Raw genomic sequence first — 27,653 nt, forward strand, 5'->3', positions numbered from 1 at the left:
GAAGAATTATTGAAGTGCCAAGATGATCTAGGGGAAAGGTTGAGAAGAAATCTCAAACCTTTACAAACTGAAAGACCAAAAGAAACTTTGAATATAAAGTTGAAGGGGCTAAGAGGAATAAAAACAGAAATTTATGAAGGTTGTGGCACACCCGCATCCTCAACGGGAGGCAACAATCATGGAGGCACAATGTGGAGAACCATGGAAGCAACAACTATGGTCAGAATCAAATAAGTCATAATTACGGATATACATGTCTAAGGAAAATCAAGTAAAAGCATGTGTGGGGTAAGAGTAATGAAGTGGAATATGAAAACAGCTATGGAGCAGGGTACCGTTAAGGACCATCAGCTCTTTTAATATTTCATTTAGATAATTAATAGTCAAGCATTGTGCCAGGTGCATACAGATTTAACAAGTCCCTCCCTAAGATTTACCAGAGGATCCCTTGGTGAAGGAATTATCAGGAGGAAATTATCCCTTTAGGTAACTCTTTAGCATGGTAACAGCCAGTTACACTTAATTCTCATCAGTGATGACCAGAAATCCATGAAGGTTTTAGTTTTGATACTGTTAACCATAGTTGGAAAACTCAGATTCTGCAATAATTTGACAAGCCCAAAAAATTTAAAAATTCAGGACTCAGCAAAATCTTAGGAAAAATTCAGCAATAATTCAGTAATTTTATCAAACATTTTTATACATAAATGCTTAAAAATATTCTTCAGAACTCACATATTACTACATTTGTTGAGCATATTACTGATTTCCATCATATATAAACCAAAATTAGAATTTAATACATAACACGGACCAAAAGACTAGTTCAACTGCAAATTGAATTATAACGCCACTTCCACCAGACATGTCATATGTAGAAATTGCCTCATCTAAAGAGATTTTTGGAAAGTAGGCACTCTAAAGAGCTATATCCGAATTCCCTGAATAAGTAATGGGGATTTAGGAATGGAGATCCCGGTGAGGTTAATGGGCAGGGCCCCTCATGGGGGTCTGGGGCACCACTCCCAGTGGGGTGAAGGGGCAGCACCTCTTGTGGAGGTTTGAGGGCAATACGCCCCCAATGGAGTCAAGGGGAAGCATCAATGAAAATCACATTTTTTATACTTTAAGCAAGGAAAATAAATCATATGAATTTGGACTAGTCTTTAACAGAAAATTTGCAATTTTTTGCATTTACTTGCAAGTTTTTGAGGAAAAAATTGCCAAGTGTTTGAAAAACAGATTGGGGAGTTCATGAGTAACTTTCCAGGCTTTTTAATTCCGAAGTATTTGTGAGTCATACAAAATTCGCCAAGATCTCATCTATGCTGTTAACTGCTGTCCTGCTAAGAAAATTCCAGTGAGCTTTCTGCCTGCAGTATGGTGGAACTTGCAGGGTCCTGTCTTAACCTTTGGCCCTAATTTTGGGTAGTTAGGTCGCGCTTTGTGTGAGAAATCACCAATGTTATATGCCTCCGGCCCTTAGCTTGCTCCATTGTACTTCCCTTCTGTCACTGAAGAATCCTTGGCAAAAACAAATCCACTGGGGAATTTTTAAATTACATGGCCTGTATGTCTGAAGCTTGAGGAGATAAGCCAAGTGTGAGATGGGAAGTTGTGGTCGAATCAGGACTATTCCAGTTAAAGCCTATGCAGAAGAGAACAAAAGATAATAATCTACTTGAAAAAATCAAACTCAAAGAAAAGGTTAAAAAGAATGAGCATTCAAGTGTCCAGGGCCCAAGCATCATGTCCTCTACCAGACTTACTAACAGTTTCCATAATGTTTACAGTAACTGATAACAAATCCATTAAAAAGCAGTTGGCTAAACAATACTGTTGATATTGGTAGATATCTTGACAGAGATGGGAGCCAGAAAAATTAAGCTATTGCCAGAAACCTAGCTATAAATGATTCCTGGATGAAAGGAAGTGGGAGGCAGAAGGAATATGCATGAGCTTTCCACAGGTATATTTACTGCTACTTTCTTGGTTAAATCAGAAAACTCCTAAGGATTACATAGATACATTGATGAGTATGACAAACAGAAAGGAGGATAAAAATTGATTTCTCATTGTTCCAGGGCAGAAATTTGAGATCTAATAGAATTTATCTGTCACTGCCAGAGATAGCCATACTGATCATGGTTAAGCCTTGCATAGAGTTAATACATCCTTTTGCACCCTCAGCAAACTGCCAAAACTAGAGGATTGGGGCAATCAGACGATATTGAAGATGTAGTTATCCTTGATGCAGTCAAAGTAGGATGAGAACTAATCCTAGATTTTGACAGGCTGCTGTGATTTTTACAAATTTGCCTAAAGGATTTGTATAATTTTTTCTTTTTATAGTGCATGTTTCTTCTATTGTTGGCAACAATTTATAATAAGTGAAACACCTCTTGCTTTATTTCAATGAAAATATTGACTCAATTTAATGCAGCCACTTCCCATAATAAAATACTGCATACACACAGTAATCAAGGTGCTGATTGATTGTTGGTAATTTGCTCAATATATTCAGGCAATTATTGAATCACTTTTTAAGAATAGCAATCTACACATAAATGTACATTGCCTTTAACCATAATTTTAGGCTGATGCCTGGTTATGTTGCAGATATATTCAACATAGGTACATGGACATAGTCCTGTTGTGAATCCTTTTCTTAAACAAGGGTTCATATCTTATTTTAAAGGACACCATTGTTTTCTTTCAAAAATATCTTTTACATAAACGCAGGACTCAGCAGAGTATCCACTTGCAACTTGTATGGGCCAAAAATTTTAAGTGCTAGCTCACAACTCGGCTTAATGGAACTTGGCCAAAATGTGATTGAAATACAACAACTTCAGGGGTAAATAAGAGGCTGAAGAAAATACCCTCCCTTCAGCTGATGTGTTTCAAAGAAAATTCATTTCAGCTATTTTTCCCTTGCATTTAATATTCTAATTCCAACCACTCTGTGCACATGCTAAATATGAATAAGGCTACTTTGGTTTGTCAAAAATATCGGCCATTATGTTATCCTTGTTCTATAGATGACAATGATTTTCTGGATTTTTGCTGTCCAGTTACAACCTTCCCATATTCTCCATATGTTCAAATCCAAATTATATTACTATCCTTCGGTTACTTGAGAATCAGAATATGATTTCCCCAATGTCCATGAAATATTTAACGCTAGAGACAAAAAGTGTAATGAACATTACATCAAAAAAACAGAAAAATACAAAAAATGTATCAACATTTCATGGAAAGTATGACCAATTTTTATATCAGCTAAAGCATAATATGCTTTTTCAAAAATGGCAGAATGTCTAATCTATATAAAGATCCCTCTGATTAAAGGTCCACCATAAATCCAGGCATGTTTCTTTACAACCTGTCTCAATAATCATAGACCGATTATTGGACATCTATGAGAATATCATGCGTCACATATATTGGCTTCACAACAAACACAGAGCCATGTGCTGTAGTTGTAACTTGTAAGTATGTGATAACCTCTCAAAAATAGGAGGATGCACTAAACATCATCAATTCAAAGATACAACTATACAAATATAATATCCAGACTCAATTCAAGGCTAAGAATTATTACATGTAAGATGTACATATTGATAGCTTCCATAACTAAATTCTCTTAAGACACCAGTTACCTATTCATATGCACTTCGGGTCAGCTGATTAAAAAATTAAACTCATATTTGCAGATTTAGTATACAGTACATGAAATATTTGATTCTCAAATAGCCGAAAATTCAACATATTTAGTACCGTGACACTAAATGCTTGTCTGTCTTGCCAAAATCTATTTGCGAGAAATTCAGCACACAAGATATTCTGTTTATTTTAATTTTATAAAAATGAAGCCCTACAAAGGAGCATACATATTGGAACCAGATGATATAGGGCGAGAAATCATTATTTTTGCTTTCTATCTTTGTCTCACAAGCCTTTCATCCAGCATTTGTGATGGAGCAGTGGGAACTGGGACAATATTCATTTGTTTTTCCCTTTCTTTTCTCAATAATTCTTCTGCTTCTTTCACAGCTTTCTGCCTTCTAATTTCAGCTTCACCTGTGCAGGTTTTTATTTCTTCTGCAAAGATATACATGGCCTTTGCAGCCTTTTCCCTGGCCAGAAAACAAGAATAGTACCAAAAATCAGCTGGAATGAAAACAGACCTGTCATTTACAGCACGTGGTGGAATTTTTAAGATATACATTAGAAAAATTGTGCAAATGTTTGAATCAGGGAGCATCAGGAAGATGAAAGAACTATTCTCCACATTGTTTCCTCTTCCTGATGATGGATCAGGGTGTGTGATTTGAATTATTGATACAAAGATGTGCACTAGGTTCTACCAGAGGATTCTAACTGTAGAAATACAAAGTGAATATTTTTTAAGCTAAACATTGATACTAATTTCAATTTTCCCAACTGGAAGTAACTCAAATGTAAAGGTGTTAAACAACCACTTCCTCAAACAAAAATACAAAATCTCTCTGATAATCTTTAATCAAAATCTCTGTGAAACTGTTATGAATAATAAGGGTTGAAACAGATCGTTTGCAGGATGTGCAAACGTGACTTGCTACTGAATGTCTAAGAACTCGGATAGATGGACTGATCCTGATAGCCAATTTCTATCAGATCATGCCCATGCACCCACTTACAACATGTAGGAAGATGCCATTTCCTTATGAGTCAGTCATATGACTGGTCAGACTTATCATTGCTTAAAGTAATTTACTGATGTGAGGTTGATATAAAGAGTAATAACAGATATTTTGAAGACTGTGCAAATGTGAGTCACTATTCAATGTCAAAGAACTCAGATAGATGAACTGAAGCTTATAAGATTACAAAAATATTCTAAAAGATCATGTTCATGCATATATTTACAAAATGTAGGAAAATGCCAGATACTTTTCAGAACAAGTCATAGAAGCAGTCAAACTCATAGTTCAACTTCTCGCCAAAATAGCGGCAATATCTTGGTTTCTCACGAAATCCTAGCTGCGGCGAGAAATTCTATCCTTTTCTCGCGAGATTCAGTTCCAGAGAAAATCAACTTCTCACAGCAATAAAACATCAACTTCTCGTTCTGAGAAGTTGTTAAGTTCACGTGGGCAGTGCATGAGTTGCCAATTAAAACACGGTGACGCCCAAAAATGACTTCACTTTTCCCTTTTTGTAGCGTTGAGCATAGTTTAAAAACTTGGTATTGGCAATATCTCGGCCGACCCAAAATTTTTGGAAAACTTGGAATCGGCAAAAACTCAGCTAAAAATTCAGCAATAAATTGGCACTTTTATCGAACATTTGAAAATATAAAATTTCTTAAAATATGCTTTAAAACGCATACATACACCAAATTTGTAGAATATATAATAATTTGAAAATTGGAATATCCACCATATATCATTTAAAGTTTAAGTTAAACAGTAATTTATACTTATAGCAAGAGGAACTTAGTAGATTAATCATTAACAATTTAACATACTGCTAGAATCGTATACCAAAAAACAAGTAGAACATCTGAATATAAATAAGTTCGATACATAAAGTCAAACTCTACGAAACTACTACTTCTGAATACATATTAAGTTCAAGTCTCAGAATCAATGAAAACTAAAAGTAGCAATCATAAATTGCGTCTATGAGTAAAACTCAAAAGAGATCCTTCCTACTGGGTGGGTGGTGTTGAAGTAGTTGCTATGGCAACATCCTCAACAGGTGCCCTAATAGGTCCCTCACGTTGGATAGAAGCCTCTGATGGATGACCAAGCTCGTGTTCCTCCTCACATGCTGCCACATCTACATCCCACTCATTTGCTTCTCTCTCAAACTCAACTAGCTGCTCATCTGTCAGTAAAGGTTCACCAACATCCGCATCCTCACCATTAGGAGAAGCAATCCAATCGGCTGAGTATGGATCAATGTCATCCAAGTCTAGTGCTTCATATGAAGCTTGCCCTTTCACCTTCTTCTCATGCAAGAGAAGCTTGTACTTCACATAAACCAAATCATTCAGGCGCTTTTGAGTCAACCTATTACGTTTCTTTGTGTGAATGTTTTGAAAAGTACTCCAATTTCTCTTGCAGCCAGAAGCACTACAAGGCTGCGATAAAATTCAGATGGCAAGCTTTTGAAGATTAGACGTTGTGCCACCATAATCTTCCCACCACAGATCTGCAAGGATTAAAAAAAACCATTTATGATGTGGTAAAACTTCCAATAAACTTCACGAGCAAAATGAACGGTATGATAAAACTAAACACATTCTATTTTACCTGGCTGCAAGGTGTATCTCCTACATTTGCAATTAGGAGAAGAAAACAATGGCCCCTCTTCCCTCTTGTAGCTTTGCAACTCATCAAGTATGAGGTCTCGAAGGTCTGTATCAACAACCAATCTTCGAATACATGTGTCCAAGCCAATTTGAACCTCTGCATCTGCTCTAAAAGTGTTGGAAAAATAGTACTTGGGGTTCAAGAAGTAGGCAGCTGCATGAATGTGTTGGTGGAGTTGTCGGTTCCACCTACTATCAATGATGTTCCATATGGGTCTATATTTAGTCTCATTTGACCTATAAAAGTGTTGAATGGCCTCTTTTGCACTATCCATGGCCTCATATAGAAACCCCATGGGGTTTTTATCCCCATCCACAATTCGTAGAACCTTCAACAACGGTTCTGATACCTAGACATAATAAAACATACAAAAATCAGCCAAGGACAATATTTCAAAATTGAATATTAAATCATCAATGAATACTTGAAAACTTACTTTGAGGGTCTCTTCCATCAGCTTTTGAAAGCTACCATCAAACACAATCCTCACAATCTTCTCTGCTTCAGGCTTCCTGGCATAAGGACTCCCTAACCATAACATGCGCCTGAGGTCTAGCAATGTCTTAGATATGCTTTGCAAGTTTAAAAAATTAGTAGTAAAGCGTGTGACCCCTGCCTGTACAAGATCCTTACCACTAGTGTGCTCTCTCATAAGGCTCAAGACCCATGTATGATTGTAGATGTACTTAACAATATTCCTTCCATCTTCAACCACCTTCTCCAACCAGCTCAGTTTCCGTAGATCCTCAAGAAGCAAGTCAAGACAATGGGCAGCACAAGGGCTCCAAAATAATGTGGGATGTCTCTCCATGAAAAGTCTACTGGCAGCCACATATGCAGCTACATTATCAGTCACAATCTAGATGACATTAGCAACTCCCACATCTATTACCACCTCATCCAACATGTTACACAAATTTTCTGCATTTTTTACTTGATCAGAGGCATCAACTGATTTTAGAAATACCAACAGCCCCCCTGAAGCAACTAGAAAGTTGATGAGTGTCCTGTTCTTGTCCACCCATCAGATATAATAGTGCAACCTTTCTGTTCCCAAACTTTTCTTTGCTCTTCTACAAGATCATGAATATTTCTTACCTCGTCTTGTAACAATGGCCCACTCACCTCATAGGGAGTTGGGGGCTTGAACCCCTTACCAGACAAAGAAATGGAAGTTACCACTTGATCCCAATACGGAATGCATAAAGAATTGAAGGGAATATCATTGCAGATCCAAAATCTTGTAATTGCCACCTTTGTCTTCTCGTGCATCTCTTTGTTCCACGCAATGCCTAGCAAGCCGGGTTGAGCACCAGGAGTGTTACGTGGAACCCAAAAGTCTGTTAGAGACCCACTCATACTTTCCGATCCTCATATCCGAGGCCCAATAGAAGAATCCTCTCCACCTGTTTCTGATCCTGTAGAACTAAAAGTCCCCATTGGGGCTGCCATGGCCTCAAATGTCCTCTTTTTTTCTGCCTTACTTTGTGCATATTTTTGTAGGCTTGTCAAAGCCTCTCTTGTAGCCTCTTCTGGACATTCTTCACACGCTATAATATCATTGCATGAAATCTTCGCAAGATGGTATTTCAATCAGCTTATCCCTGAAGTCATTTTCTTATGGCAATGGATACATTCGACATGTCCACTGATTACCCCTGGGATCCCATGTTTGCATAAAGGATCCTTAGCTCTGCCACCACCACTCATCTTGTAGACTTAGAGAACCTAATAAAAAATAGACGATGTATAGTTAGAAAGCATACATTATCTATTAAATATTCAAAAACTAAATTATAAATCTTTTAAAATTTTAACGTTAAAACTTAATGCTGTTATTATGTTATATAAAAAATTATAAATTTCAATAAAACAATAAATTTAATAACAATAATTCTATTTTATTTAACAGTTAACTATATCCTTGGGAATGGTTAAAGTTAAACCTTCAAAAATCAAAATAGATTAACACAAAAAAGCAGCAACAAACTGTATTTTTTTACAAAACCTATAGACTGAGACTTTTTACATGGAGAGCTAAAAGCCTAAAACAATTCAAACACAAGACAACAAAATTCAAAGCGAGAATATCAATTAAGCTTTTGTGAAACATCAGAAGGGGCAGCAGCATTTATAAGGTTAAAAAACAACAATTCTCTCTATGATACACGAACACAACAAAGAAGCATAGTGAAATAATGAATTAAGCTTTTTCAAAACTGTAAACATCTACTTTAGAATTTTACGAGAAAAACAACAAATTCGAATAAAAGATTAACAGGTTGTTCTATCCTACAAGAATGACAATAAGAAGCACAAATTCAGAGTGAATGTATAAATTTTTTATATTAAAACTGTTAATAACAGCGCTATTAGTCTACAAAAGATCATCAACTTGTTGTACCGTTCCAAATAGGTTCAACGAAGCATAAATTCTAATTGAAATCCTAAATTTAGATTTTCTATGACTAATAATAACGAAGTTAGCTGTTATAACTAATAAAATGAGCAATGGAAGCTTGATCCAGCACCATTGTTCGACACTAGAGGTGAACAAATACATGAATATTATAATTTCAACAAACACTCAGAAATACCTTTAAAACTTTGTCATGAGAGGAAAGCCCGTGCAGAAAATTCTCGAATTGAAGGTGTGAAACTTCGAAGACCCGTCGATGTTGAAGTTTTGAAGACAGACGAATTAAAATTATGGAGAATTTGAAGATCTGTAGCAAGAAGATCCTATCCACGGCAAGATGATCCGCAAAAATATCCGTGGCAAGATGAAATCATTAGTAAGAAATGAAATCGCGAATGACCTAAGACACGAAAATACATGACTTTATCAACCTGCGAAAACCTAATTTTTTTGGCATTTTGTGTTGACTATGCAAACGATTTTAACTCGTTCTTTATGCGGTATATCGTGATTTTAATAGGTATTTAACGCTGCAATTTTTCAATAATATCGGCGTCGATTTAGTGAGCGTTTTTATCGTTTTACTAGGAATCTCGCAATATATCGCGATTTTTATGATAAATCGCAGGTATTTTGAACTATGGTGTTGAGTTTGTTGGGTGAGAGAAAGGTTTGGGAGGAGAAAATAGGTGTTTGCTAGTGATTTAGAGCAATTGCCGGTGGATTTGGAGTGGATTTGAAGCTCTTTTCAAGAAAATACGGATTCACAAGTAAGTTTCTTAATTTTTTGTTCATTCGAGTTAAAAATCGTTTTTCCTTACTGTACTTGCATATCTTGCATCTTAGTTAAGACTCTACGAATACCATTTCTAATGTTCTCTAACACATTTTAGAGAGTAACGACAAAGATCTAAGACCATGTTTTTGCAAATTTTCTATAAATTATTTTTTCCCTCAATAATTTCATAACCAAATACATTTTTCATTTTATTCTTTGAATTTGCAGCTTGTGTTTAAACTTGTTTGAAGTTTCAATCTAATATAGTTTGTTCCCAAATATGTTAATTGAATTTCTAAATATGTGGCTTAGTTTGTATGTGTAGGTTGATTTTACATTAAATGACAAATATGGCTTCATCTACAATTGGGTCAAATGCAACATCTCCCAGTGGCCCCGTAGCATGTCCATTTGGATTAATAGGCATGCGCCCTAAAGGGGCTAGAGACTTTGCATGGAAATATGGCTTTGAAGGAACAAAGTATAATAGTGTCATATGCATAAAATGTGAAAAACAAGTTCATGGAGGCATATTTGTTTGAAGTACCACCTTGTTAGTATAGAAAAGCGTGACACAAGGATTTGCGATGAGACTACAGAGGAAATGAAAAGGGAGATGATTGCTTTGCTTACTGCCCAAGAAGAGAAGAAGTTGAAGAGGGAAATGACAAAATTGGCCATGAGGGCATCCATTTACAAATTGCAAGGTATGTTTCCTTTTTAAGAATCATTTATTATTTTCTAATCACAACTAGTGATTGTTGTAAAACAATTATCATGATTCATTATGACATGATGTGGGTTGTGACCAAGTATCCCAGTCACCTTTGATGAAGAAGAAGATGTGCTTGAGGGGATAGTGGGCTCTTTTCGTGGTCCACGAGTCCGTGCACGGAACACACCTACTTGTGGCAAGTCCTCGGGCTCAGCTTCCACATCTGTAGGTTCTAGTAGACCACAAAACTCTTTAATTGATGGTTATTTTGTGCATAAAAACACATCTAGATCACAACCATCATTGGAGGGTACTGGATGGAACCGTGATGTGCATGAGCAACTTGACATTCAATGTGTTGATTTTTGATTTTTTAACAATCTCTCCTTCAATATTGGAACAAGTCCATATTTTCTGAATTTTGTGACTAGTTGCATGGTAGCGGAAAAGGGCTCAAGCCACCTACTCCTGTAGCCTTGAGTAGGAGGTTAGTTTACTTGTTTCAAACTTTAATACTTTTACAGTTTTATAATTTACTTATTTTTGTTGAAAGTAATTTTTTTAATCAAAGTTGTGTACGTAATCTCATTTTTTATTTTGTGCTTGTAGATTGTTGAAAGATGTTGTTTCTAGGGGTAAAGATATGGTTGAAGAGAAAAAGTTACAATGGAAATAGTATGGTTGAACCATACTTTCAGATAGATAGATGGATGGAAGAAACCGTAGCATCATCAACTTTTTGGTTTCTTGCAAGGATCAAGTAGTCTTTCTTAAATCCTTAGATGCCTCGAACAAGATAAAGATGGCTGAGACTTTGGCTCTAATCCTAGAGAATGTATTGATGGAGGCTGGGGCTGAGAATGTGGTGCAAATCATAACCAACAATGCAGTGACATATGTGGCAATGGATAGGATCTTACAAGAACAGCATAACACACTCTTTTGATCTCTTTGTATAGCACATGTTATTGATGTTCTTTTGGAGGATATAGGAAAATTCGATTCAGTGAAACCGGTTGTAGAGGAAGCAAGGAAGATAACAAACTATATCTACAATCACCTTTGGGTCCTTCACTTGCTAACAGACTTCACCGAAGACAAGAAGTTGGTTAGATCCGCAATCACAAGATTTGCAACGATTTTTTTAATGTTGCAAAGTATTCTTCGTATGAATCCTTTGAGGCAGATGTTTGTGTGTCCAAAATGGCTATAGTCAAGTTATTCAAAGAAGACCGATGGACAGAGTGTTGCACGCATTGTGTTTGACATCCAATTTTTTGATCAAGCTACAAAAATTGTGGAGGTAACTTGAAAACTTCATAAGTTGAATATTGTTTTTTTGTACTTATTAATCAAGTCTCTCATTATTAATTTTTAACCCTATTCTCTGATTAATAATTGTTTTCTACTTTTCAATTGTAGGTGGTGAAGCCCTTGGATAGAGTTCTCTGCTTAGTAGACGGGGAACAAACCCCAATGGGGTCCCTTTATGAGGCCATGGATTAGGCCAAAGAGGTTGTAAGAAATAAGTACTAGGGGAGAGCCTAAACTTTCAGCCCATATGGGATATTACTGATAGGAGGTGGAGCAATCAGCTCCACCAACACATTCATGCAGCAGGGCATTTCCTCAACCCTTGTTACCGCTTCTCTCCATCATATGCAGATCCCAATGGAGAGGTTATGGAGGGCTTTAGTGAATGAATGCAGAGGATGGTACCTGACATTGTAGTGGACCTCATTGTATCCGAGATGGAAGTGTATCAAAATGCAATGGTCAAACTATTCTGTAATAATCCTGCTCAATTCCGACCTTAAAATGCTGATTGAAGGCTCGAAGAATTTTGTCAAACACTTTGCATACAAGGGGTCATGTGACTGATATAACTTTTCAGATTGCTGCCATGACTCTTGTTTCGATTTGCATCAAAGAGAATGCTTACAAAAAAAACTCCAGATTGTCTAAACAATGACCTAACATGAATGTGCAACTAATTTTGACAATATTCAATACAAATATGAGACTTAACTACTTGCAATATGCAGCTACAGCAACTAGTGATTATGACAAATACTTTGGATGCAACCTAAGATGGCATTAATGCACTTACAACCAAGTGTCATTAATATAAACACTTAGTATGCAAAATTATAGCATTATTTATGCCAAAAAGAGAACTTACAGCCAATTGACATTTTGTCAAACAATTGGCATGCAAACTAATAAGCTGATCATCAAACTCTAGGTTTGCAATATAGATAGTCTAAAAATTACAATGCTCTTTAAATTGCAAAATCCTAGCCTTCCTTTGATACCAATAATGCCAAATGGCAAACAAAGACAAGTACAATATGAAAATAGTGAAGTGCTGAAGCTATATTTTGTACTCAGCTGAAAACCTACATTTCTCAAAAAATATACCAAATGAGAAGTGAAGAACCTGATTGTAGATGGCTGCAATAATTTACTTCAATGCTGCCCCTTCTGCTTTGCTTTTTTCCAATCTGCTTTTTCCACTTGCTTTTTCGAACTACTTTTTTCAGATCCGCTTTTTTGAACTGCTTTTTCGGACCCGCTTTTTCGAGCTGCTTTTTTTCGGATTGCTTTTTTTGAAGCTTCTTTTTTGGACTGCTTTTTCGGCCTGTTTTTTCGGTTCTTCTTTTTCGGCCTACTTTTTTCGGATTGCTTTTTTGGCCTGCTTTAAAATGGCTTCCTATAATTTCAGACCTGCTAGAAATGACTTCCAATAATTTCGGCCCTGCTAAAATTGCCTCCTGAAATGCTGAAATGGCCTTAGGCCCAATGATGCCCTAGCTGAAGTGACTAAAGTATCACCTCCAAATGTACAACCCTTCAGAAGATATTTCACTTCCTCAGTTATGCTAATCCAAGGGAGTTTTCGTTCCCCAAGATCAATTGACTATCTGAAACCACTTGGCTCCAGAATAGACATTGTGACTGAATCACAATTTGATGTTAAGAGATAAATAAACAAATGGATGATTAGAATAAAGCCCGGGGTGCCTATTTATTCTTTTTCTCCACTTTCTCCAGAAACTTCTAGAACATTATTTTATTTTATCTATTAAGTGACTTCATAAAAAATATTTTATAATTCAAGTCACTTTATTAAATTAATTAAATATAAAGTTACCTTTTAATATTTATTTATTTGATAACTTTATAAATAATTAACTTAATACCACTTATTTATTTAATTAAAATAATTAATTAGTCATCCTCATAAAATATTCATTATTTTGGACAACCTAATTAATTAAATTAATTAAATCAAATTGCCTCCAAAATGGGGACATGACATATTCTCCTTAGCCTTAGCAAAGAGAGGCAAACGCACTTAGACCCTAGATACAATATTTTGAATTTGGAGTCTTTCACATGCATGATGAGTAGATAAATACTAAGATACAAAAACTTGTCCTCGCCTTGCTTTCTAACTCTTTAATATTTATCTTGCAGATGCTTGGTGGTGAAATTGGGGTGGCAATGTCCCAAATCTGCAAAAACTTGCTCTTCGTATCTTATGTCAGCCATGTAGCTCATCCAGTTGTGAGCGTAATTGGAGTTTGTTCGAATCCATTCACACAAAGAAGATGAACAAGTTGGCACAAAAATGCCTAAATGACCTTGTGTTTGTGCATTATAACCTCAAGTTGCACTTAAGGTAATGTCATCAGCAACTGAACCACTTGATCTGGATCACATAAATCCTTTTGGTGATTGGACAACATAGGAGTAGCCTTCATTGTTCAATGAGGATGACATATATGAGTTGGAGAGGCCGGCTATGGAAGAGAGTGGTTTTGCAGTGGGACTAGACGACATTCAGGAGGTCATTGAGAGTGATAGTGACGATGAGGATGAGGAGTCATTGCCAAGGCCAGCACCAACACCACCACAGAGTACAGACGATTGCTACGGCTAGAAATGCTAGACCCCTCCCTCTCCCATAGTTTTTACTAGAACTATTGGGACATGGAAGAGGAATATGTAGACTAATTTCATATTGAACTTGGCATTTGTATTTGCTTATATTTTACAAAGACAATTCGGTATTTGCTTCAAAGTTCAGAGTCTTTGACTACATCAACATTCCACGAGGATGCAATTTTGTTACTTATTGCATTTATACTAAGTTACCAGATTCTCTCCAGCTACCCTCAAAGTCTAGTTCAATTTTGTACAATATGGTCCTTGTCAAATTCTCTCCAAATTCTCTTGCAGAGCTGTGAATTTGCTTCAAATTCTGTCAGAGGAATCTGGGCAGAATTTGCAGAGAATTTTGAAGAATTTGCTATCTAGACCTAGGCTGAATTTGGTCTTTGAACATTTTTTATTTATTTATTAAAGTGTTTTTTGAGCTCCCTACCCTATTGTGACCACTAAAAAGACCAAAAAAGATGTTTACATGTCATTTATGCATTTGTGTATGAAAATGAAAACTTGCTTATAAAGGAAATCCAAATTGACAATAGTGACATCTAAATTGATGGTTATAGAGGAATGCCTTTAAAAGGACATGATATGTTTGATTTCGGGACTTCAAATTTGTACCACCTTTGACATAGCCTGGTTAGAAATGCTCTAATCAATACAAAAAAAAATCAGATAATTGAACTTATCTTTTGACAATTCCTTTCATTCACAAACTGTCCCCATGATATGGAAATATGTTCCATGCATGTGACCAAACAAGTGTATCAAGTTGTATGTAGTGCTAAATGATGCAATTAATGTCCTATTGAACTGAAACATAGATTTAGTGTTGTGTTTTGCTATGTTCCTTTACTATTACCAGATTCAAGTATGAATTTATTTTTTGTTTCATATATATACACACATACATATATAAAAAAAACAAAATATGTTTTTGTATGGATGAACCCAAAACGAATCCGAATCCAAGTCCAAAAAAATTTAAACGAATTTTGAACCCAAATCTCGAACCCGCATCCATATCGGAATCCGAACTGGCAACTTAGCATTTATATATATCTAGATCAGCTTGTTTGGTTTGTTTACTCATTTACTGACTCAATATATGCATCTACTTATTGAATTTTGTGAAAAAATGCATTTTAAATTAAAAGTCATTTAAAAATTCTCCGATATTTTTTCGAGAAGTTGCCAATTTCTCTCTGATATTTGCTGAGATTTTTTTTTTGGCCTCACCGAGAAGTGGCAGAGAACGAGATTTTGAGCTATGGTCAAACTCATCATTGCTTTAAGAAACATAAAGGATAGAAACAACTTCTCTGAGGCTATGTAGATGGGAATTTGTATTGGATGCCTAAGACTTTAGATGGATGGAGTGACGCTTATAACCAAGTTCTATGAGATCATGCTCATGCACATATTTGGGAAATTTAAAAGATCTTTTTAGGTGTCCGTCATATGACTAGTCAAGTTCTTCATCACTTCAGGTACTTACTAAACAGGATGACTATTGTAGATACAAAATATCTCAACAAATGGTATGTCATTTTTTCCAAATTGATGTGAACCAAGTAAAAATTAAAAAAACAAAAAAATAAAGAATATTGCGAAATGGGACATTGCACCTTTCCAACTAACTTTTGTCGATGGACATCTTTCACCTGAGTATTATCCAAAAATCCACTTCCACATAAGATCAAAGTCGCATGTAACTCTTCTAAAATTTCAACTATCAAAATGAGAACTCGCACTTTCCTAGGTTAACTTGTATAAAACTAGGCATAGCTAATTATTTTGCATTCATCAATAATGTATAACCCTCTAGGAATCCTAGCCTTCATAGAAAGCTTCCCTAAACAAGCCGAGGACTAGCATAACCAAGGAAGATCATGCAGATGATACAAAACATAGCTATATGATTTTACTCAAAGAACTAGTCCACTACGCCAAGATGGCTAACTACTAAGAATGAGATTTTTCAAACACTTACAAACTGACTTCCATCGATTTGAAACAGATTTGCGATGGGTTTGAAGTGGATTCAAGGTGGTTTTTGAAGAGGATGACATAAAAGATTTGCAGTGGCAGGCTATAAAGGAGGGGGTGGATTTGGTTTTGCACTAGATGACCTTGAGTCAAATAAGGATTCATTGCTAGTGCTAGGAGAAGCTAGAGGTAGAGCTACATCTAGGATGGAGGATGAGCCATAGACTGAGTCACACATACCAAGGGAGGCACAATAATGGCAAGTGCCACTGTTATGTCTAACTCCTATTTCCCTACAGCTCACCTACCAATGCAACTAGATCAAAAGTATACAATGGTACAATAACACAACTCAACTAATGCTATTTGACAAGGTCACCTCTTGACCTCAAACTCAAAACTCTTCCTACATATATTTCAAGGATGATAGCAGAGTTATCAAGTTATGACAATTACATGATCTCGATACGATGAGTGACTTTATAAGTTCTACTTGATAGTCCAACCAATATTAATAAATTTAATACTCAAATCCTTATTTAGTGTTCTCAAAAAGATATCCATTCAAATTGTTTGTCTATCAACATTGACATCATAGTAACTGTGCACCTAAGATAAGCATAAGCAATAATTGCAATTTACAACCATATTATGTTATGTACATAGTCCTACACACATCTGTTTGAATCTTTAATCATCAAGATCTAAAATGGCCCATTACTGTATCCCTATTTTATAATGATTGCAACATTGTTCACATGCAATTAGGATGGAACTCTACTCATAATCCTAATGGAAGTCATGCAGATCTTGTATCACCAAAGTCAGCTATTCTTAGCTCAATAATGCTTTCCATAAATAACCATAACCTAAACTAGTCACCATAAAATGTGGAGACATCATAATTCACATACTTGATACAAATTAAAACAATAGAATGTCACCAATTTTGGCCCAAACATTTGGAAAAGAACAAACAATTTATGTAATTAGAATAAGTTGTCTAAATTAATGTTTTTGGACTACATGTACTTTATTAATAGTATTTATAATTGTATATTTTATTCTAATAAAATGACTTTTCCAACTATAAAAATAAAATAAAATTTTGCTAAGTCAATTCATGAGCAAATCAAAATTAATATCTAGAAAGTGTTGGGATTAAGGTGTGTCAATCGAGTCCAAAGATGCTAATATTCTTTATTAATTTTAACACACTTTGAAAGTCCTAAAATTAAAGAGCCAGTGTCATAAGTTTCTATGTTGAAACTATGATAAATTTCTTTTATGACTATGGTAGTTAATAGTTTGGTGGAAGAGTCATGGAGTTATTTTTTGGTACTTAATATTTATGGCGAAGTTCACTTTTGACAAGTGGTGGGATATAGATTTTGCATAAAGAAAGATATCCATTATGGATGATCTATGCTTTGTTGCACTATAAATTTCTATGTGCAACGTGTCATTGGTTTAAAAACTTGTTCTTTATTATATCACATACCTCTTTGGTATTAGAGATGGTTATGGAAACTATGGGCTCTTTCCACTTGTGTTTAGCTCTATAAATGTAGCTTCTTAATGTATTTTATGATGACAAGTCGGATATCTTTTGAGGAGCATTTATGTGTCCAATATTCTCTTGAAAAGTATTAGCTCTCGAAATTGTATTGTAAGTATTGTTTTTGTTGATAAGACAACTAAGTCAGGCTTTTGAAGGGTTCTCTCATGTATACCTGGTGTTGTGAGTTTATTTGCTTAAATCTTATTTTGCATGTGATTATCTAGTTTGCAATAGTTTAAAGGCTTGTAAGAAATTATCTACATCATCTCTCCTATTAGATTCAACATCTAGAAACATATTTCACACTTAACTTCCTTTCAATCAGTATCAAAGCTTGGCCAAAATGGTTATTGTAGATGAGTGGAAGGACTTTCGTGCTGATCTAGTTTCAATAGGAATTTTGCCAAGAAAATATTTCATAACCTTGTTGCACGTCAGATGTGGAAAGCACATCCAGCAGAATAGAGATGGATAAATTTAATAGCAGCAATTTTGAGTCGTGGAAACTCAACATGGAAGACATACTTCTAGATAGAGATATATAGACTGTAGTTTCTTCATAAAAAACCTCAGGCTCAACCGCAGGATTAGTAGGATAAAATGGATCAAAAACCCAATGCTTTGATAAGAATCTGTTTGGTTATCTCAGAGCTCCTTAATGTCCATGAAGAGAAGACTCTAGATGAGCTTTGGAAAAGCTTGCTGAAATTTACTCGAGAAAATCCTTTGTAAATAAGTTATTACTGAGAAAGAAGTTATATTCTCTAAGGATGGAGGAGGGAGGGTTTTTTGTAGATCACTTAAATGCATTTGATATGCTAGTTGCTAAATTGAGTTTTGTTGATGACAAGAATGACGATCAAGATAAATGTATGCTTTTGTTATGTTCTTTTCCAAACTCATGGGATCACCTTATTATGACCATTTGTAGCACAATAACCACTTTCAAATTGAAGAATGTGCTCGGTTCACTGTTATCTAAAAAGATGCAAAGGAAATATTCTGAGATGGCAAAGGAGGCCCTACTTGTAATGGAGAAAGGCAAGGAGGTCAAGAGTAAATCCAGGTCTAGAGGAGGTCTATGTCCAAGAGTAAGAGGATTTCTTTTATTCTAATTTTAAGACTCCTCTCAAGATAAGTAGATGCTTTTGTCATTGTTGGTAAACAGATTTGTTCTTTCAGATTATTACTCTTTAATGCCCAATTCGGAACAATATTTGGTCACAAACAGCTGGAAAGCTCTTTGTAGATGTATTTTAGCTTTCCTCTAAATTGGTAGGTACAGCTACCTGAAATAGATTTACAATGAATTCTGTTTTCTTCCTAAACTACTTTAGGGTATGTTCTTAACCCAAGAATAGTAGAGGAATAACCGAGCTAGACCTAAATAAAATCCAACTCAGGCAGGTAAAACTTCTCAATTCTGAAATAGACTTATGCATCCACACATCTTATGAATCCATAAATTCCATCCATATAATTAATTGATGCTTCACTAAGCTAATTCGAATCTAAACTATGATTAATAAATTGGAAATACTAGCAGAATCCCTTCATCGAATGAATTATAATAATATTTATCACATTCATCTGTTGCCTCAAAACAGGGGAGGTGAAACTTTGTTCTTCCCTTATTCCAATTCAAAACGAAAGAGAAAGCGTAAACTAAATATAATAGTAACTGGAATAGAAAATGATTGACATAAAATACATTCAATTGTCTTTGCGACAAACAGTACTTAACACCAAAAACTTTGCTGACCTTTCATTAATCTTTTCAATTCATACATAGAGTTTTGAGATGACCATTACAAAGGAAGTTTAATCGGTTCATCTTCTGAGGGTGACAAATGGCAAGGTGCCAGTTTGTCATATTACAAAATTACAAAAGAAAACAAAAAAAGGGTATAATATGAATCATTTAGATTTCTTCTCTTTTCTATTTTCGCCCTATGTGACTTAGCAGCAACCATTATTGGGATCAGCTCTTCATGATTGGGCACGTGTATATTGGTGAATCTCAAAAGCCATTTTGCGTGTTCCCTTGCCAACTCTTTTACGGCATTCAACTGATCTAGCAACTCTTCTACGGCCACATGTATCCACCCACTGAGCGCTTGGAGTTTTGCAGTTTTGTTCTAGCTACTGGAAGCTACTGCAGACAAATTATCTAAAAAGGTAGAGAAATTACTTTTCATCACTTCTATTTTGATGAAGTCCTTTCCTTGGCCACTAGTTTGAGAGTCAGTGTATAACCCTCTCATCAGCTCAAATCCTCTATCTTGAGTCTTCTTTATTTTGCCTTCTATCTCCTTGAGCCCTTTCTCAGCTTCTTGGATCATCTCTAGTTTGAACTGCATACTTTGGAACCATTCAAACAAAGGTTCATTCCCTTTCTTTAGAATCTTGGCTTCGACTGCTTCTTTGGCTTTCATCTACATGATCATCTTTAAGAGGGAGAGGCATTCATCACACCAGACTCTTTCTCCGGCCAGAGTGTTACTGTTAGATAATATGTTATCCTTTTCTGTTTCCAATTTGAGGATAACATTTCCAATTTGATCTATGAGAGAAACTCCTGCTAATTTGAGTCTCTCAATCCACTCTCTACCAATCTGGCCATAGTGCCTATCTTCCTGGAGCTGGGAAATGAGAGCTTGCACTTTGGCTGCACTAGGAGTTTGAGTCACAGACATACCAAATAATAGTTGCTAGTGGAGTGACTAGCTGCCTAATAAAATTATTCAACTCTTCTATTTCTGCCTTCATCTTGATCTTGGACAATTTGAGACTCTCTAATTGTCCTATCACTTCATTGCTCGATCTCCACAAGACAACCTTTGTGTCATGCCTAGCTTCCCCAAGGTCGATTAAATGCAAAGTAAAATCATTAGGAGTCATATCCTCAATTCTCCCTCCTTTGTTTGGCTTTGCTATCTCCATTGTCAGGTGCCCTGTTTTTGGATCTTGTCCAAGTATGGACAAAGTCTTCTGCTTCTTAACCTTTGCCAATGCAGTCCTAGAACGAACCGCGAGGGATACAGTGTCTTTTATAGAAACTCTCATCTTTTCTTTTCCTTTTCCTCTCCAAAGTATCTTCTAGCCAAGAATCAGTTCCTATCACCTTGGAAGCTGTTCCGAGTGATTTGATGCTGAACATCTTCTTTTTCACTGGAGTCATGGCTATAGTGGTTGATGAGAAAGGATTCTTTGAGTCCTTGGAGATGAGTCTGGAAGAAGCCTGGCCCTTCTCCATCTCCAAAGTCTTCCTCGTCTCTTCATTCAATTCAGTTGACTCACTGGTGCTACTTTTTCCATCCCCTAAGTCTACTATCTGTATGGGAAAGCCACCTAGTCTCAACAAGGAAGCACTTGTTGATGGCATGGGGCTATGATGAGGGGATGGGATTGGAGTGGTATGCAGAGAAGGAACAGGGGTAGTGTGAGGAGATGGAACGGGAGTAGTATGTGGGGAAGGTATTGGGGAAGGAGCACTGCCCTTTGGTTCTTCTGCTTTCTTCTCTTCAGTGCCAGTCTAGGTTCCTATAACTGGCAAGGATCTATCATGACATGTTGGGGCTATAGGAGCATTCTTGTTTGGGGTTGATCACCTCTGCCCACAGGTTGAGCTGGTCCTTGGGTGGAAGCTATGGTCACACCCATTGTAACACTCTGAGATGAAGTAGGCGTTGCAGCTGCTGGAGAGGCTTGAGTAGCTGCACCCTTACTCCGACTCTTTCTGGTTGTCCACTCAACCCACTTCCCAATTCTTTTGATTATCCTTGCCATCATAATATCAAGACTCTCCTCCACGTCCACATATGGCTCAAAACTGATAGGAATTCCTCTTAATTTAGTAAGATATGTATTGCTATACATATTTTGACCATCATCCTCTAATCCCTCTACGTTGAGATCAACGCCATATGTCTTTATTTGTTCCATCGTGAGTTTGGCAAATGCACAATCACGGCTCTCCAACTCATCTCTGCAATCTACCAAATAATCCTCCAGAGTGGTGACATGTTTGATCACATTCCCAATCTGAAGCACCTCCCTTACATATCCATTTGGGTCGAGCATGGGCCTCATAACTTCATATTCCTCCAATTTGTACTTACTCTTGAATGCCTTGAGCATGTTTTTAGCATCAGACCGAGAATCACAACTGTAAGCCCCAACTTTCATGGGGAACTCATATCCCTTCTTCCTTAGACTGGCGCTCAACACGTTCACTTGGATAGCTTGTCTTATGATCTCTATGAGCACGATCATGTCGCTTGGGTATCTAGGCAACTTTAGAGGAAATCCGTCGAAAGCTGCAAGACGCAAATATGAGAAGGATGAGAATTGAATGAAATAGCTACCAAACTGGTTGATGGCTGCCATTGCTTCTGGGCTAAACCTCCTCTCCGTGCATCCTTGTAGCTCCCTGCAAATCCTCATTGTAAAAGAGTCATTAACCTTGACGTACTCTGCATAACTATTTTGTAACTACAAGCACGGATAAAATTCATAACTTTTTACATCATCAGGAAAATCCTCTATTCTGGGAAGGCCCGGCCACAATTGTAAAGAAGCCAACATATAAATTAGGAAAGAGGACATGTAGAAGGTATTGTAGCACTTTGCAGCACTCAAAGCTCTAGACAGATGTTCACTCACCTCATACACCCAATCAACATAATGTGTGTCTGAACAGATGATTTGCACTAAAAAGAAATATTGTTCTACAAAATTGAGTGCTTCTACCTCACCTTTCAATCGATGTAAAAGAACCAGGATGTCCACGATTTCGGGCTTAAGATCAGTGCCGAAAAGAGTCTTAGGAACCTTACTCTTAGGTCCTCGTGGTTTTTGGAATCAAGACCTCATGATTTCCTTCCGCCACACCATCTTCTTCAAGGAGAACTCGGACATGACTCCTCCCATGGTCAATTCGAAAAATACTTCCCATTCTGGAATCCAGAGGCAATTGACTACAGTTTGCCGGTCAATTGAGATTAGAACTGTATGATCCGGCAACAAAATTTGTTTAGTATCCGAATTGTAATGGTTAATGCATTCAACGATCAGCTCAGGGGCTTGAATTGCTACTCGGAATCCGACTGCTTCCACTAGCCCGCTTCCTCAGAGTTTCTCTGTTATTGGGTGGATTGGCTCCGTCTTCAACCTTCTTTGGAAATCTTGCATGTCAAAGAAGCGGAGTGAAGTATTTGTAACATTTTGCAATGTCGACTTAATCTCACTCAGTCCATCGAAACCAATGAATCTTGTTGCCATCTTAATTGAGATAGAGATGAACTGTAAATCTTAAAATTGGAAATAGTACAGAGAGTAGGGCCTTGTAGCTGTGAGAATTTTGAAATCACCTTCTGATTCAACAGCATAACAGTTCAAATAAGAAAGCAGTAGTTTAAAAATCAGTTATATTCATCTCTATATAGAAATCTCAATCCACCCGTTAATCTTCAAGATCCGCGCCACACGAGTGAATTAAAGGATAAATCTGTTAGATCAGTAAATGTGGGTGTTTCTAACGGATTTTTACATGTCATTTCACTGTTTCCGTTGACCCAACGGTTACTTTCCTTTATTACAGACTTACTTTCCCGTTTTTCACCAAGTTGCGGAGAATTAAGAACGGAGTACTCCGTGGGGAAAAATCCGCCCAGCCAGATTTTACTCAAGATTCCTTCCTGAATGTGATCAACTAGCTTCCATTATCCTTTTTAAGCATCTTGCAATTGATCTATGAGCCCAACATGCTTGCAGAAGTGATTTTTCAATGGATGCGGAAAATCGTTTCAAAGGGTTGAAAACCCGCCACGGAGAAGGCAACTTCTGTTTTTTCGCCCTTGTTTTTATTTTCACTTAACCTTTTAAGTTAATATGTCTCTAGACTTCAGAAAGTCTCAAAAGAGCTACAAAAATGAAAAAAAGGAAACCACTTACTTGCTTCTCTCTCTTACAAATGCCTTTGTCAGAAAACTGACTTCCCAGGTCGAAAACCCGCAGTGGAGAAGCTGCTTTAGAATTTTCTGCCGGATGCTATTCTAATCATTATGATGACTTCTGAGTCATTCTTGAGGTAGAATACTGCAACGTAGGAACAATCCATCCATAAAACAACTCATTTCCTTCTTGTTCTAGCTTGTATTCCTCTTTTGTTGACCTTTGCGAAAAATCACCCTCGCAGTTCGAAATTCCGCCAAGGAGAAGCTGATGCTAGGTTTTCCGCAGAATTCGTTTTTTTATGTGCAAACTATAATAAGTCGTGAGAAGGTTCATTCTTCGAAATGATTTTGGGAAGACTGTGATACAAACTAAGAATCTCCATCAAAAAGGATCTTAGATTACCCACAAAACTCATGACAACAAGGGGAAACCCACCCGGTTATGTAATGCGGGAGAAGGAGAAAGATGAAAATCCAATGGAGAGACTTTTCACTTGGGGAAAAGAAACGGACTCAGACATACCTAAACCTAATTGAGACACAAGACCATGTTCCACTTTGCATAATGGGTACAAGGTGAAAAGTGGGGCAACAGTCATAGCCTTGGCAACACATGCATTAGAAGATGTGTGGTTGATAGATTCAGGTGCTTCTTTCCACATGACCTCTCACTGAGATTGCTTTTTGAAATATGAAGAGCTTAATGGTGGGAAGGTTTATCTGGGTGATAACTCACTTGAATTTTGTTGGTCCTTAATGAGTCGATATCAGATTCCTTGATGGTAAAGTGAAGGGGATTGCTGATCTACTACATATCCCTAGTTTGGCACAAAACATACTTTCAATCAACAAGCTTGATGATGTGGGTGCGCAAATTGTTTTCTTGAGTGGTGGATACAAGATGACAAGAGGTTCTATGGTGATTTCTAAGGTTGTTTGGATTGGCTCCTTGTATAGGTTGTATGCATGAACGATTAAGTGCAATAGAGCTTTTTTGAAGTCCAAGAAAAGGGATTTGGATTCTTCAGGCTCGCTGTCAGATTAAGCAAAGAAGAATGTTGTTTCTACATCTGATGGTTATGCTTTTTGGGTACCTAAAGGTGCAAATTCTTTGGAGATGAAGCTCTTAGATGAAAAGACAATGTTATGGCATCAAAGACTTGGCCAAATTAGTAAAAGGGCCTTAAAGCCCTAAAAAATAAGAGCCTTGTTGAATGCCTTGATAATTGTAATCTCAAGTTCAATTTCTGTTAACACTATGTTAATGGTAAACAACATTGTGTTTCTTTTTATTCTAGTTCTCATAAGAATTTTGAGATTTTGGATTATATTCATTAAGATGTGTTTGGTCCAGTTAATGTTCCTTCAATATCTAGATATGTGTACTTTGTTTTGTTCATGATGATTACAGTAGGACATTTGTGCATTTCCTCAAAAGTAAATTTCAAGTTTTTGGTTGGATTAAGGAATTCAAATGCTTGGATGAAGATCAAACTAACCTAGAAAAAATTGAAGACAACATCTATGGGTTGTCTTTGGGATTTTTGAGATCTGAAAATGACCATTGTGTATATTATAAATCTGAAAATGGTTACATTCTCATCATAATCCTATATGTGGATGATATGTTGTTTATTGGGAATGGTAAAAGAATGGTTTCAGATTTGAAGCCTCACCCAACAACATAGTTTGAAATTAAAGATCTAGATACAATAAGATATATTCTTGCATTGAGATCAGTAGAGATAGAGATGGTAAAAAGATTTGGATGGGCCAAAATAAGTATGTTAACTCTATGTTGGAGATATTCAGCATGACAACTTGCAGGTAGTTAGTTGTTCTAGTATTACAAGAGATGAATCTTTTTGTGGAGGATTGTCCAGAATCTCATTATGAGATGGAGGATATGTCTAAAGTACCATATGCATGTGTTGTTAGTATCTTGATGTGTGTTACAGTCTGTACAAGGTCAGCTATTGCCCAAGTAGTGTGATTCCTTGGTCGGTGTATGGTTAATCCTTGTAGGGTGCATTAGAATGTGGCTAAGAGAATGTTTAGGTATTTCAAAGGTACATCTAAGTATTCCTTGTGTTTTTATGGTTATCCTACTGGACCTCAACATTCAGTTTATATTCACAAATATGTGGATTCAGATTAGGCAACTACACTAATAAAAGAATATCCACCAGTGGATATGTTTTCATGATGTTTGGTGGTGCAGTTAGTTGGATGAGTAAGTAGCGGGATGTACTCGCTCTATCCATTGCAAGAGAAGAGTACATGGCAACTAGTAATACTTGTAAAGAGGCCAATTGACTTAAGAGATTGTATTCTGATATTGGTTTTGATCCAAGTTAGATTACTATTCAGTGTGATAACTAGAGTGCTATTTATTAGCAAAGAATCATACTTTCCATGTCAAAACAAAGCATATTAATAAAAAAGTTCATTTTGCTTGTGATATGGTGTAAGATGGAACGATAATGTTGGAAAAGGTTGATACTTTAGCGATTGTTTCAGATGCATTGACGAAGCTAGTGAGCATTGATAAGTTTAGATGGTGTGTTTGTCGGCTTGGGGGCCTTGAGCAGGTGACATATTTTTGACTCTTGACAGGTCTTCAACAGGTGAGAGTGTGAGGATTAAGGTGTCTCAATCTTAGTGCCAAACATGCTAATATTTTTTTTAAGCCACTCTAAAAGTCCTAAAATTAAGGAGCTAGTGTCATAAGTTGCTGCATTGAAACTATGAAAATGTTTTACTATGATTATGGCAATTAATAGTTCACTGGACAAGTCATGGAGAGTTATTTTCTGGTACTTAATATTTATGGTGGAGTTCACTTTTGACAAGTAGTGTGATGTAGGCATTGCATAAGGAAAGATGTTTATTATGGATGAGTTATGCTTTGTTGTATTGGAAGTTTTTATGTGCAACGTGCCATTGGTTTAGCAAGTTATAGTTTATGACACAACATACCTCTTCAGTATTTAAGATACTTTTGGAAACCAAGGGCTCTTTCCACTTGTGTTGAATGCTATAAAAGATGTAGCTTCTTAGTGTATTTTATGGCGATAGGTTGGGTATCTTCTAAGGAGGGTTTATTTGTCGAATACTCTCTAGAATACTTTGTTGGCACATTTCATCTTGAAGATCATTGTCTCTAGGAATTGTGTTGTAACTATTATTGTCGTTGATAATACAATTGAGTCTAGCTTTTGTGACTGCGTAATTTTTCCCAGAAGGGTTTGCCTATGTATATTTGGTGATATGAGTTTATTTTCTTAAATCTGCTTTTGCATATGTTTACCTAATTTTCAATAGTTTAAGGTTTTGTAAGAAATTATCTGCATTGTCTCTCCTATTAGATTGAGCAGATAGAAGCATTATTCCGCACTTGGCTTCCTTTCCCAAAGTTCAACTAGGTTACAAGGAATTTGAGAGGAAGAAAGAAGATACATTTTGAAATTTGAATGTTTCTCTTTCAAGATTTGTGCCAATGGCCAAAATTCTCCTAGTGAGATGACAACCCCCATGGTTTTCTTGATGGGTGGAAAGGAAAAAGGAAATGCAGTCCCAACCAAGGACCAATGGCATCCTAAACATTTGGAAATGAGGATCAAAACACTCATATTCCATTTAAGTGATTTCATTCAAAACTCGTCATTGCATTGATAGTCAAAAACCAAAGAATTGATAGAAATTAATTTTAATAATATAATCCGACATGATAGAAACTAGATGTTGTAACTGTTAAATTTTGAACTAGAATAGGATAGATGCAATAATTAGAAACTCAAAACACACAAAAATAGAATTGAAGAGCACACGATTATACTGAGCGGGGTGGGGGTGGTGAATCAATATAATAATAACTTTTTCAAATTAAACCTTTTATCCACACAAGTAACTTCAAAC

At 36.3% G+C, this 27,653-nt stretch overlaps 2 protein-coding genes across 2 annotated transcripts in view; both read right to left on the bottom strand.

Moving 5' to 3' along the window:
- Positions 1–3,557: 3,557 nt before the first annotated feature.
- LOC149559072 (uncharacterized) overlaps positions 3,558–27,653 on the bottom strand; it is a 46,306-nt gene continuing 22,210 nt past the window's right edge. Inside the window, exon 5 of the mRNA XM_089833026.1 lies at positions 3,558–4,139. Coding sequence (XP_089689152.1) covers positions 3,941–4,139 — 199 coding nt within the window. The 3' untranslated portion in view covers positions 3,558–3,940. The remainder of the gene's footprint in view (positions 4,140–27,653) is intronic.
- On the bottom strand, positions 5,524–7,778 carry LOC149559073 (uncharacterized). Its single transcript, XM_089833025.1, has 3 exons — positions 6,799–7,778; positions 6,303–6,711; positions 5,524–6,201 (listed from the first exon to the last, which is right to left on the bottom strand). The coding sequence occupies exons 1-3, from the start codon at positions 7,171–7,173 to the stop codon at positions 6,143–6,145; spliced, it is 843 nt and encodes a 280-aa protein (XP_089689151.1). The 5' UTR covers positions 7,174–7,778; the 3' UTR covers positions 5,524–6,142.

Source organism: Cupressus sempervirens, chromosome 5, assembly GCF_028749045.1.
Source record: "Cupressus sempervirens isolate cs-2001-9-10 chromosome 5, ASM2874904v1, whole genome shotgun sequence".
Lineage (NCBI taxonomy): Eukaryota > Viridiplantae > Streptophyta > Pinopsida > Cupressales > Cupressaceae > Cupressus > Cupressus sempervirens.